The sequence below is a fragment of the Papio anubis genome, chromosome X, assembly GCF_008728515.1.
Source record: "Papio anubis isolate 15944 chromosome X, Panubis1.0, whole genome shotgun sequence".
In the NCBI taxonomy this organism is placed as follows: Eukaryota; Metazoa; Chordata; class Mammalia; order Primates; family Cercopithecidae; genus Papio; species Papio anubis.
Genome location: NC_044996.1, coordinates 35,984,811 through 35,998,968, shown reverse-complemented (window position 1 = coordinate 35,998,968; position 14,158 = coordinate 35,984,811). Strand labels below are relative to the sequence as shown.

The 14,158-nt window shown below is 37.4% G+C and overlaps 1 protein-coding gene across 4 annotated transcripts in view; it reads right to left on the bottom strand.

Annotated features, from left to right (window-relative positions):
* Positions 1-14,158, bottom strand: part of KLHL13 (kelch like family member 13) — a 198,818-nt gene that overhangs the window by 121,378 nt on the left and 63,282 nt on the right. Inside the window, exons 1-2 of one of the 4 annotated variants that reach the window (XM_021932577.2) lie at positions 2,928-3,009; positions 2,414-2,487 (exon numbers count right to left, since the gene is read on the bottom strand). The exons of 1 other annotated variant lie outside the window; for it this stretch is intronic. In XM_021932577.2, the coding sequence (XP_021788269.1) occupies positions 2,414-2,463 (50 nt within the window). In that variant the 5' untranslated portion in view covers positions 2,464-2,487; positions 2,928-3,009. Of the gene's footprint in view, positions 1-2,413; positions 3,010-14,158 lie in introns of those variants that run through there. 2 more of the 4 variants (XM_003918183.3, XM_031660437.1) reach the window with 2 other exon arrangements.

Sequence of the window (14,158 nt, the reverse complement as noted above, 5' to 3'; positions counted from 1 at the left end):
TCCTGCATGGATAAAGGGGAACTACTTATACATTCCAACAAACAGGCACCCTCATATTATATTTCCCTAATGGGATTATTATGAAAAATTCCCTCTATGGTATCTGTCAAATAACAGTGACTTTATATATGTTCCCTTCTTACCTCAACCTTTCCTACATTTTCTTTACATCTTACAACATGCCTGTATTTTAAAATACGTCAGAATTGAAAAACACTAATACTACATTTTCAAAATAATTAAAATCTCACTTTTACATTTGAATAACATGAGGGATCTTCAAAAAGTTCATGCAAAGTGTGTATTTTGAAAAAAACTGTGCACGGATTTCAATTTTTTTGCACAAAAATAAACTCATAGTAATGTGTTATAACATGCCTGAACGGGACCTGGTTTGAAGCACTAAGAAGTATAAGACATCAGTTTGAAAAGAGACCCTATCAAAGAAACATGAATTCTGCTAAAATTGAAACAAGAACAAACATCACATTTTTCACAAAGTTTGGGTGGAAGAATGGTGAAATCGTTGATGCTTTATGAAAAGTTTATGGGGACAATGCCCCCAAAGAAATCAGCAGTTTACAAATGGATAACTCATTTTAGAAAGGAATGAGATGATGTTAAAGATGAAGCCCGCAGCAGCAGATGATCCAAATCAATTTGCAAGGAAAAAATTAATCTTGCTCATGCCCTAATTAAAGAGGACCAATGAATAACAGCAGACATGATACCCAACACCACAGATACCTCAGTTGGTTCAGCTTACACAACTCTGACTGAAAAATTCAAGTTGAGCAAACTTTCCACTTGATAGGTACCAAAACAATTACACCCAGATCAGCTGCAGAGAAGAAAAGAGCTTTCAATGGAAAATTTTAAACAAGTAGGATCAAGATTCTGAAGTATTTCTTCAAAGAATTGTAACATGAAATGAAACATGGCCTTACCAGTATGATTCTGAAGACAAGCACAATCAGAGCAATGGCTAGGAAAAGGTAGAAGTAACCCAGTCAAAACAAAAGCAGAGTGGTCACGAGCAAAAGTCACAGCAACAGTTATTTTGGGATGATCAAGACGTTTTGCTTGAGGATTTTCAGAAGGGCCAAGGGACTATATCATCTGTTTATTATGAGAGTGTTTTGAGAAAGTTAGCCAAAACATTACCAGCAAAATGCCTAAGACAGCTTCACCAGAAAGTTCTTCTTCACCATGACAATGCTTCTGCTCATTTCTCAAACAAGGGCAATTTTGTGAGAGTTTTGATGGGAAATCATTAAGCCCCCTTCTTACAGTACTAATTTGGCTCCTTCTGACTTCTTTTTGTTTCCTAGTCTTAAAAACCCTTTAAAGAGCACCCATTTTTCTTCACTTAATAATGTAAAAGAGACATCACTGATATGGTTAAATTCCCAGGGCCCTCAGTTCTTTACAGATAGACTAAATGGCTGGTATCAACACTTACAAAAGCATCTTGATTTGGGTGGAGCTTATATTAAGAAACACTTGTTTTTTATTTTTATCTTTTATTTCCATTTTTCCATGAACTTTTTAAAGTTCCCTCATACTAGCTTATATATACTGCTTACTATCTGCCCAGCTCACTCACTCATGCCTGCTCTCCATTTTTTTCTCTCTCTCCACACATACACACACACTTTCACACATCCCCCACCTTTCACACTTATTTAATCTTCACAACAACCCTGCAATGTAGGTACTATCATTAACACCATTTCATAGGTGAGGAAGTTGAGGCATAGAATGACTACGAAACTTGCCCAAGGCTACACCACTAGTAAGCATCAGAGCCAGGATACAGACAACTCTAACATACTATTCCAAATGTTTCACCTAAACTGTACAATTAAGCTACTGGGAATAAGAGAGACTCTGTCATAGCTGCAAAACAAGGCTATTTTTCTTTAAATAATAAATTTAAAATCCTAGTTTGTCAGAAGAAGCTTTAAATATCTCATAGTAACTCCCTGAAAAGGTTTTAACTGGATTTTTAAATAACATAAATATATACAATCACAGGACAATCCTATTTTTTAAAATGTGTTGTTGGCACATCTATTCTTAAGCTATGGATACCTCTATTTATTGAAAGATATGCCTTTAAAACTGAAAATTCAAATAAATATCTCCAACGACTGTATTCCAGCTGTTCATAATTTACATCAGTTATATTTTCTAAATATATTCTCTATTTTTTCATTATCTCAGGACACATTGTCACTAACATCCTCTTTATTCGATTTCTTTGTCACTTAGCCATTCTCTAATTCATTCATACAGTAAACACTTATTTTATACCAAGTATTCAACAAATATTTATTGAGTGCCTGCTATGTTAGGTATAAAAATAGATAGGAAAGACATTATATAAGTTAAACTGTTTCCATAAATATACCGGTTACGAAGTATTGCAGCAACCAATTCCCCTCTATGCAGATGATCCATCACCTCTAAAAGTTGGATAATGACCTGTTCAGGAGGAAAAGAAGCCAATATTTACTATGAAGATTAATACTAGAGTTTTCAAACTGTTCTGTTTTTATAATATTTTTATATATTTCATGGTTGAATTAAAGGCAAAATGTATGCCCCTGTACTTAATGTCCATATTACATCTTAAGAAAATTAAGAAATTGAATCTTAGTTAAAAAACTTAAAGTAAAAAATCTACAAAATTTAATAGTGAATCGCTAAATACTATTGACTAAATTTCATGTGAAATCAGTAACTAATGATTATCCATGGAAAAGCAACCAAGTGGAATAGTCCTCCCTTATCCATGGTTTGGCCTTCTGCAGTTCAAAAAATATTAAATGGAGCATTCTCAAAATAAACAATTCACATGTTTTTAAATTGCACACCATTCTGAATAGCAGGATAAAATTTCACACTATCCTGCTGCACCTCACCTGAGATGTTAATCATCCTTTTGTGCAGCGTATCCATGCTATATATGCCACTTGCTTGCTGGCCACTTAGTAGCAGTCTCAGTTATCAAAAAAAAAAAAAAAAAATAGTATATATAGGGTTTGGTACTATCCCCGGTTTCAGGCATCCACTGGGGGTCTTGGAACATACCACCTGCAGACAAGAGGGACTATTTATACAGGACATTGGAATAAACTGAGAATCAGAAGACCTAAGGAGTCTGTGTGAAGTTGGGTTAGACAAGAGAAGTTAGAAGGGGGGAGGTGAGGCAAATACATGCCACATAGATACAGACACACTGATTCCCATGTTACCTGGGGGACTTGGGTCTGAGAAGTCTATAAACAGGGAACACAATTTTAGAATTGGTTGCAAAAAAATATAAGCTAGAAAGGTATAGTACTTTGAAATTCGAAAGACATAAAATAGGGCATAGAAATATTTTCTTGGCCTGGGTTGAATTTTTGTTTCGGTGATTATTTTTGTAGGAGAAGAGTAGATGAGTTTTGGTAAACTGAACTATATCTAAAATACTTACATTTTAGTAATGCCAATGTATAGCACTGGGAAGGTAGATATATTTTATGTATTTATTCCATTCATTTCAGATATATTGGGAAGCAAAATGTATATTCTACTTAAATATCTCTTGTTAATAAAATCAATTTATTACATTGGGAAGATAAAAATGCGTAATACACAATTTGGTTTGTTCATAAAGTTATGATGGCTGGGTGCAGTGGCTCACGCCTATAATCCCAGCACTTGGGGAGGCCGAGGCGAGCAGACTGCTTCAGGCCAGGAGTTTGAGACCAGTCTGGACAACATGACAAAACTCCACCTCTATAAAAATACAAAAATGAGCTGGGCATGGTGGTACGCGCCTGTAGTCCCAGCTACTCAGGGGGCGGAGGTGGAAAGATCTCTTGAGCCCAGGAGGCAGAGGTTGCAGTGAGCCAAGATCACAGAACTGCACTCCAGCCTGGGTGGAAGAGTGAGACCCCGTCTCAAAAAATAACGATAAAAGAAAAAGAAAAAAAAGCTATGTGAAGATCTAAAATAATTAAGCAAGCAGGAGGAGGGATTCTTCATTGTCGCCAGCCCTCTTCCAGCCCCTGAATTTAAGGAAAAGAAATAGAAGAGGAAAAAATACTCTGTTTATTGGGTTTTCATAATTCTAAAAGGAAATAAATCAAATGACATCATTTATGTTTATTTGTACAATCATTTTTCTGCTTATAATTCTGTTATTACAAGTAAAGAAACTGAGTAGGCTAAATGAAATTAATATTTTACAGAATCTCACATGAACTGATCTTTGATTTACCTTTTCTAAAACATGTTAAAGTGATGAGAGAATTTGAGATGTTAAAAAGTTTTAATTATGTTTAGACTATACAATTATTTAGAAGATGTTGAAAAGGGAAAAATCTATATCTAGATGACTGCTAGAAATCTGATAATGGAAAACTAAATAACTCATGCCCTGTTTCACTAATTGCATCTAGGATGAAACATATAGGTCCTGAAATTGGGCATGCAAATTTTCTCTTAATCTCCGCTATGGTTTGAATGTGCCCCCAAAAAAGCAAATGTTGGAAACTTGACCTCAACACAGCAGTGTTGGGAGGTGGGGCCTAACAGGAGGTGTTTGGTCATGGGGGCACCACCCTCATGAAGGATTAATGTCATTATCATGGGAGTGCGTTCCTTATAAAAGGACAAGTTCAAGTTCATCCTCCTCTTGTGTGTCCTCTCTCTCTCTCTCTGCCTCTTTTTGCCCTTCCAACTTCTGCCATGGGATGAGACAGCAAGAAGGCCCTTGTCAGATGCCAGCCTCTTTATCTTGAATGTCCTAGCTTCCAGAACTGTGAGAAATAAATTTCTGCTCATTGTAAATTAACCTGTTATATTTAAATTATAATGTACTCTGTTATAGCAGCACAAAACAGAACAACACAGTATTCTTGTTTCAACCAATCCTCATACTATGCCTGGATTTCAAGTCTGGGACATTCTCATTCAGATTCTCTAGAAAATAAACTTTTTGGTCTCCTAAGGAGCAGGGAGTAGGTGACAGGACATGGAACTGCAGCCACTTATCAAAAAGATTTTCAACAAATAACTCATGTATCCAATCTCATGACACACTCCTGCCTTCCACAGACCAGGTGCCTCCAAATCTTAAAATATTAGGAGTTCTATGGGAAGAATTAGCTGGTTTCTCTCAGAAGTTCATGTAGAAGGAGATATTTTGAAGTTGAAACTTCCATTGCAATAAGTAAAAGTTAGTTAGAACCTTACATCTATCAATGCTTCTACTCCTGTTCTCTTTGTGTTATTGAGTTTTTCCATGATCTTACGCTCGTTTTCATGGAGTTAGGAAGGGAGAAGTAAACATATGTGATCAAATTTATCTGGGAATTAACTTTAACCAAAAATTTTAGCCAGGGAACATACATATGCATGTGTGTGTGTATACACACACACACACACACACACACACACACATATATAGACAAATATATATTTGAAAATCAGCACAGCTCCAATATGGGGATAGAAGAGAGATAGACTAGATATCTAGAGATCAGTTAAGAAAGTTCTTCTAGAGTCAAGAACTGAGATAAGAGCCCAGACAAGGTCTATGGGAATAGCCAGAGTGAACTAGGACTGATTGACTAAAAGATCATGAATAGATATTACAGGGATAGGGATATCATAAACAAAATCACAAAATCTGTTTAAATAACTGGGATGAGGATGAAGATATCAAGTGGGGTAGCACATAGACAATCAGGAAAAATATTGAAAAAAGGAGAACAATCGTCTGATATACACACATTTATGTACCATAGGACACACCAAACAGTGTCTAACAGAAAATTGAAAAGATTACATCTAGATTTAGATTGGAACTAGAAGTGTCAATGTAGGAATACTTAGCCAATTAAGTAACAAGGGAAGTGATAAGATTGGGAAATGTTACTCAAGTGAAGGCAGTCAGAGCAAGATGGCTGAATAGAAGCCTCAAGTGATCATCCCTCCTGTAGGAAGATGAAATTGAACTATTTACACCTAAAAGAACTTTCATAACAACCAAAAATCAGGTGAATGATCACAATACCTTGTTTTAACATCATATTAAGGAAAGAGGCCCTGAAGATGGTAGGATATACAGCCTTTAATCACCTACACCACTCCGCCCTCCATCCCCTGGCAGTGGCGTGGCCACATTGTGCAGAGGGAAAATCTGTGCACTAGAGGAGAGAGACTGCAGTAATGGTGGGACTTTCCTTGGGAACTCAGTGTTACCCTGTCAGAGTAGTAAGCAACAAGGGGAAAAACTCAGCCAACAACCATGGAGGGAGCATTTAGACCAGGCATAGGAAGAGATAAATTGCTTATCCCAGTGATTAGAACCTGAGTTCCATCAAGCCCTGTTACCATGGGCTAAAGCACTCTGGCATTCTAAATAAACTGAGAAGGCAGTCCAGGTCACTAGGACTGCAATTCCTAGGCAAGTCCTGGTGTTGTGCTGGGCTCAAAGCCAGTGGATGTGGGGTGTACATGACCCAGTGAGATACAAGCTGGTGCACCCAAGGGAGTGCTTGCATCAGCCCTCCCATAACCCCAGGAAGCACAGTTCACAGCTACGGGAGAGACTCCTTCCTTCCACTTGAGGACAGATGGGAAAGAGATGATTTTGTCTTGCAACTTGGATACTAGCTTACCTACAGTAGGCTAGGGCAGTAGGCACAGTTCTGAAGCCCCCATTCCAGGCCCTAGTTCCCAGATGACATTTCTACAGACACCCTGAGCAAAAAGGAAACCTGCTGACTTGAAGGGAAGGATCCAGTCCCAAGCAGGATTCATCATCTGCTGATTAAAGGGCCCTTGGGCCCTGAAAAGTCAGCAGTGGTGGCGAGGCAATACTCACTGTGGGTTTTGGGTGAGACTCAGAACCATGCTGGCTTCACGTGTGACCCAGAACATTCCTAGATGTGGTAGCTATATGGAGAGACCACAGTGGGGTAAAGGACCAAGCAGGCTCCTACAGTCCCCAATTCCAGGCCTTGACTCCTGGACGGTATTTCTGGACCTGCCCTGGCCAGAGGGGAGCCCACTGCCCTGAAGAGAAAGACTCAGGACAGGCAGCATTTACCACAAGCTGACTGAGGAGCACTTGGGTCTTGAGTGAACATCACTGGTAGCTAGATAGTACTAATTGCAGCCGTGGGGTAAGAAAAGGCTCCTATAACACAGTGAAATATAATTACAAGGAGTGGCTCCTCTGCTTCAGGAAAGGAGTGGGAAAAGTGGGAAGGACTTTGTCTTTCAACTTGAGTGCCAGCTCAGTAACAGTAGGACAGAGCACCAGTTAAGATTCCTAAGGTTTCCGACTCTAGGCCTTAACTCCTAGACAGGATCTCTGGACACACCCAGGGCCAGGGAGAACTCACCATGCTGAAGGGAAAGACACAAGCCTGGCTGCTGGATTCACCACATGCTGATTGTAGAGCACTTGGGCCTTGAATGAACATAAGCAGTAGCCAGGAAGTGGTTACCATGAGCCTTGGGCAAGACCTAGGGCTGTGCTAGCATCAGGTGGGACCCAGTGCAGTCCCAGTGGTGGTTGCCATAGAGGTTCTGGTGTCACTTCTCCCTCTGCTCTAAACAATTCAGAAAAGAGAGAGAGAAAGAGAGAGATTGAGAGAGAGACTCCATTTGTTTGGGAGAAATTAGAGGAAGAGAACAAGAGTCTCTGCCTGGTAATCCATAGAATTCTTCTGGATCGTAGCAAAAACAACCAAGGCAGTATCTCCAAGAGTTTGCAAGAGCCACAGCATTGCTAGGCTTGGGATGCCCACTAATGAAAATATAGCCACAGTGACCAAAGGCTTAGATCACAACACCCATTTCCCTTTAAATACCTGGAAAGCCTTCCCAAGAAGGACGAGTAAAAACAAGTCCACACTGCAAAGATTACAATAAATACGTAACTCTTCAACACCCAAACACCAACGAAAATCTACAAACATTGAGACCACCCAGGAAATATGACCTCACCAAACAAACTAAATGAGGCACCAGAGACCAGTCTTAGAGAGACAGGGATATGTCACATTTCAGATGGAGAATTCAAAATAGCTGTTTTGATGAACCTCAATGAAATTAAAGATAACACAGAGAAAGAATTCGGAATCTTATCAGACAAGAGCTGAAAAATACAAATGCCATACTGAAGAATGAGTCAGAGTCTCTCAACAGTAGAACTGATAAAAGAGAAGAAAGAATTAGTGAGCTTGAATATAGGTTATTTGAAAATAGAGAAACCAAAGAAAAAATAAAAAAGAATAAAGTATACCTACAATAGCTAGAAAAATAGTCTCAAAAGGGCAAATCAGGGAGTTATTGGCCTTAAAGAAGTGGTAGAAAAAGAAATGAGGATAGAAAGTTTATTCAAAAGGATAATAACAGGGAACTTCCCAAACCTAGAGAGAGAGATAAATATTCAAGTATAAGAAGGTTACAGAACATCAAGCAGATTTAGCTCAAAGAAGACTACTTCAAGGCATTTAATAATCAAACTCCCAAAGGTAAAGGACAAAGAAAGGATCCTAAAGCAGCAAGAGAAAAGAAACAAATAACATACAATGGAGCTCCCATACATCTGTCAGCAGGCTTTTCAGTGGAAACCTTATAGGCCAGGAGAGAGTGACATGACATATTTAAAGTGTTGCAGGAAAAAAAAACAAAAAACTTTTACCCTAGAATAGTATATCTGGCAAAAATATCTTTCAAACTTGAAGGAGAAATAAAGACCTTCCTTGACAAACAAATGCTGAGGAATTTCGTCAACACCAGATCTGTCCTAGAAGAAATGTTAAGGGAGTTCCTCAATCTGAAAGAAAAGGATATTATTGAGCAAGACAAAATCTTCAGAGGGTACAAAACTTACTGGTAATAATAAGCACACTGAAAAACACAGAATATTATAACACAGTGAAATATAATTACAACTTTTCACAGCATAAACAGTATAACAAGATATAAATAGAAACATCAGGCCAGGCACAATGGCTCATGCCTGTAGTCCCAGTACTTTGGGGGGCCAAGGTGGGTGGATCACTTGCACCCAGGAGTTCAAGACCAGTCTGGGCAACATGGCAAAACCCTGTCTCTACAAAAAATACAAAAACTAGCCAGGCATGGTGGCACATGCCTATAGTTCCAGCTACTAGGGAGGTTGAGATGGGTGGATCACTTGAGGCCAGGAGGTCTCGAGGCTACAGTGAGCTGAGATCACACCACTGCACTCCAGCCTGGATGACAGAGTGAGACGCTGTCTCAAAAGGAAAAGAAAGAAACAACAAAAAGTTTAAAAGCTAGGGGAAGAAGTTAAAGTGTAGAGTTTTATTGGTTTTCTCTGGTTTTCTCTTTGCTTATTTGTTTGAGTATTTACACAATCAGTATTAAGCTGTCAACAGTTTAATGAGTTATAAGATATTATTTGAAAGTCTCATGGTAACCTCATATCAAAAAACATATATCAGATATAAAAAAAATTAACATATACAACCAGAGAAAATTATTTTCACTAAAGGAAGACAGGAGGGAAGGAAAGGAGGAAGAGAAGACCATAAAACAACCAGAAAACAAATAACAAAATGGCTGGAGTAAGTCTTTACAACGTTGAATCTACACAACTAAATCCTACAGTCAAAAGACATAGATTGGCTGAATAGTTTTCAAAAACAAGACCCAAAGATCTGTTGCCTACAAAGAGTACACATAACCTGTAGAGACATACTTAGTTTGAAAATAAGGGAATGGAAAAAGATATTCCATGCAAATGGAAACCAAAAAAGAGCAAGGATAGTTATATTTATATCACGAAACATATTTCAAGACAAAAACTATAAAGAGACAAAATGGCATTTTATATTGATAAAGGGGTCAAGTCAGCAAGAGGATATAAAATTATAAATATATATGCACCCAACACTGGAGCACCTAGGCATATAAAGTAAATATTAGACCTAAAGAGAGCGATAGACGCCAATACAATCAGAGCTGGAGACTTCAATAACCCATTTTCAGCATTGAACATATCACCCAGACTGAAAAATCAACTAAGAAACATTGGACTTAATCTGCACTATAGAACAAATGGAACTAATAGAAATTTACAGAACATTTCATCCACCAGCACAGAATACACATTCTTCTCCTCAGCATATGGATCACTCTCAAGGACAGGCCATATGCTGGGTCACAAAACAAGTTTTAAAACATTCAAAAAAATTGAAGTTACATCAAGCATCTTCTCTGACCACAATAGAATATAACTAGAAATCAATAACAAGAGAAGTTTTGGAAACTCTACAAACACATGAAAATTAAAATATATGCTCCTGAATGATCAGTGGGTCAATGAAGAAATTAAGAAGGTGTTCTTTCATGGCAGATTTTATAAAAAGAAATTAAGAAGCAAATTCAAAAAATTCTTGAAACAAATGATAATGTAAAAACATACAAAACCTATAAGATATAGTGAAAGCAGTACTAAAAGAAGAGTTTATAGTTATAAGTGCCTACATCAAAAAGATATAAAACTCCTAATAAACAACCTAACAGTGCATCTTAGAGAACTAGAAAAAAGCAAACCAAACCCAAACTTAGTAGAAGAAAAGAAATCATAAAGATCAGAGCAGAAATAAAAGACATTGAAATGAAAAAAATACAAAAGATCAACGAAATGAAAAGTTGGTTTTTTGAAAAGAGAAACAAAACTGACAAACCCCGAACCAGAAAGAAAAATGAAGACCCAAATAAAGAAAATCAAAGAAGAAAAAGGAGACATTACAACTGATACTGCAGAAGTTCAAAGGATCATTACTGGCTACTATGAGCAAATACATGACAATAAATTGGAAAACTGAGAATAAATTAATAAATTTCTAGACATATACAACCTAGTGACTGACCCATGAAAAAATCCAAAACCTGAACAGACCAATAACAAGTAATGAGATTGAAAGTGTAATAAAGTGTCTCCCAGGACAGGAAAGTACAGGATCCGATGGCTTCACTGATGAATTTTACCAAACACATTTCCAGAAAAAATAATGCCAATCCTACTCAAACTATTCCAAATAATGGAGGAGGAATGAATACTTCAAAACTCATTCTACAAGGCCAGTATTGTCCTGATACCAAAACCAAACAAGGACACATCACAGAAAGAAAACTATATGGCCCAATATATCTGATGAACATTGATGCAAAAATCCTCCATAAAATATTAGCAAACTGAATTCAACAACACATTAAAAAGACCAGTCATCAAGATCAAATGAGTTTTACCCCAGGGATGTAAGGATGGTTCAACATACATAAATCAATCAATGTGGTATATAATATCAATAGAAGGAAGGACAAAAACCTTATGATCATTTCAATTGATAATCAAATGTATTTGATAAAATCCAACATCGCTTCATGATAAAAAGAAAACCCTCAAAAACCTGGGTATACAAGGAATACGCCTCACCACAATAAAGGCTGTTTATGTCAGACCCACAGCTAGTATCATATTGAATGGGGAAAACTAAAAGACTTTCTTCTAAGATCTGGAACAAAATATGGACGCCCACTTTCACCATTGTTATTCAACATAGTACAGGAAGTCCTAGATAGAGCAACCAGACAAGAGAAAGAAATAAAGGCTTACAAAATGGAAAGGAAGAAATCAAATTATCCTCGATTGCAGATAACATGATCTTAATATTTGAAGAAACCTAAAGGCTCCACCCAAAAACTATTAGAACTGATAAATTCAGTAAAGCTGCAGGATACAAAATTAACATAAAAATCAGTAGCATTTCTATATGTCAAAGTGAACAATCTGAAAAAGAAACCAAGAAAGTAATCCCATTTACAATAGCCACATATAAAGGAAAATACCTAAGAATTAACCAAAGATATTAAAGATCTCTACAATGAAAACTATAAAACACTGATGAAAAATTGAAGAGGACACAACAAAATGGAAAGATATTTCATCTTCATGGATTGGAGGAATCAATATTGCTAAAATGTCCATACTACCCAATGTCATTTACAGATTCAATGTAATCCCTATCAAAATACCAATGATATTCTTCACAGAAATAGAAATAATAATCCTAAAATTAATAAGAACCACAAAAGACCAGAAATGCCAAAGTTACCCTGAAGAAAAAAAAAAGGAAAACGAGAAGAATCACATTACCTCACCTCAAATTATACTCTAGAGCTACAGTAACCAAAACAGCATGGTGCTGGAATAAGAAAAGACACATAGACCAATGGAACAGAATAGAGAACCCAGAAATAAATCCATACATCTACAATGAACTCATTTTTTACAAAGGTGCCAAGAATATCCATTAGGGAAAGGACAATCTTTTCAATAAATCATGCTGAGAAAACTGGGTATCCATATGCAGAAAAATGAAACCATATACAAAAATCAAAAACTATGAAACTTCTAAAAGAAAACATTGGAGAAAGACTCCAGAACATTGGTCTAGGCAAAGATTTCTTGATTAATACCCAACAAGCACAGACAACCAAAGCAAAAATGGACAAATGGGATCACATCGAGTCAAAAAGCTTCTGCATAGCAAAGAAAACAATCAACAAAATGAAGAGACAACGATAGATGGATAATTTGCATCTATTTTCCCACATGCAAACCATCCATCTGACAAGTGATTAATAACCAGAATATGTAAGGAGCTCAGCAACTCTATAGAAAAAAATCTAATAATCCAATTAAGAAATGGGCAAAATAGGCTGGGTGTGGTTGCTCACGCCTGTAATCCCAGCACTTTGAGAGGCCAAGGCAGGCAGATCATGAGGTCAGGAGATTGAGACCATCCTGGCTAACATGGTGAAACCCCATCTCTACTAAAAATACAAAAAAATTAGCCGGGTGTGGTGGCGGGTGCCTGTAGTCCCAGCTACTGGGGAGGCTGAAGCAGGAGAATGGTGTGAACCCAGGAGGTGGAACGAGACTCCATCAAAAGAAAGAAAGGAAAGAAAGGAAAGAAAGGAAAGAAAGGAAGAAAGGAAGAAAGGAAGAAAGGAAGAAAAAAGAAAGAAAGAAAGAAAAGAAAGAAAGAAAGAAAGAAAGAAAGAAAGAAAGAAAGAAAGAAAGAAAGAAAGAAAGAAAGAAAGAGAGAGAGAGAGAGAGAGAGAGAAAGAAAGAGAGAGAGAAAGAAAGAGAGAGAGAAAGAAAAGGAAATGGGCAAAATATCTAAATAGACATTTCTCAAAAGAAGACATACATATGGCAAACAGGCCAATAAAAAGGTGACTGATATGATTGATCATCAGAGAAATGCAAATCAAAACTACACTGAGGGCCAAGCATGATGGTTCACGCCTGTAATCCCAGCACTTTGGGAGGCTGAAGCTGGTGGATCACTTGAGGTGAGGAGTTTGAGGCCAGCTGGCCAACATGATGAAAACCCATGTCTACTAAAAATACAAAAAAACTTAGCTGGGCGTGGTGGCGCATGCCTGTAATCCCAGCTACTCAGGAAGCTGACAAGAGAATTCCCTGAACCCGGGAGGCAGAGATTGCAGTCAGCTGAGATTGAGCCACTGCACTCCAGCTTGGGCAGCAGAGTGAGACTCTGTCTCCAAAAAGTAAAAATAAAAATAAAAACTACACTGAGATATCATCTCATTTCAGTTAAAATGGCTTTTATCCAAAAGACGCAATAACTAATGCTGGCGAGGATGTGGATAAAAGGAAACCCTTGTCCACTGTTGGTACATTAGTACCACTACTATGGAGAACAGTTTGGCAATTCCTCAAAAAACTAAAAATAGAGCTACCATATGATCCAGCAATCCCACTGCTAATTACAAACCCCAAAGAAAGAAACTCTATGTATCAAAGAGGTATCTGTAATCCTATGTTTATTGAAACACTATTCAATAGCCAAGATTTGGAAGCAACCTAAGTATCCATCAACAGATGAATGGATAAAGAAAATGTAGTACATATACACGGTGGAGTACTATTTAACTACAAAAAGAATGTGATCTTGTCAATTGCAACAACATGGATGGAACTGGAGGACATTGTGTTAAGTGAAATAAGCCAGACACAAAAAGACAAACTTCACATGTTCTCACTTATTTGTGGGAGCTA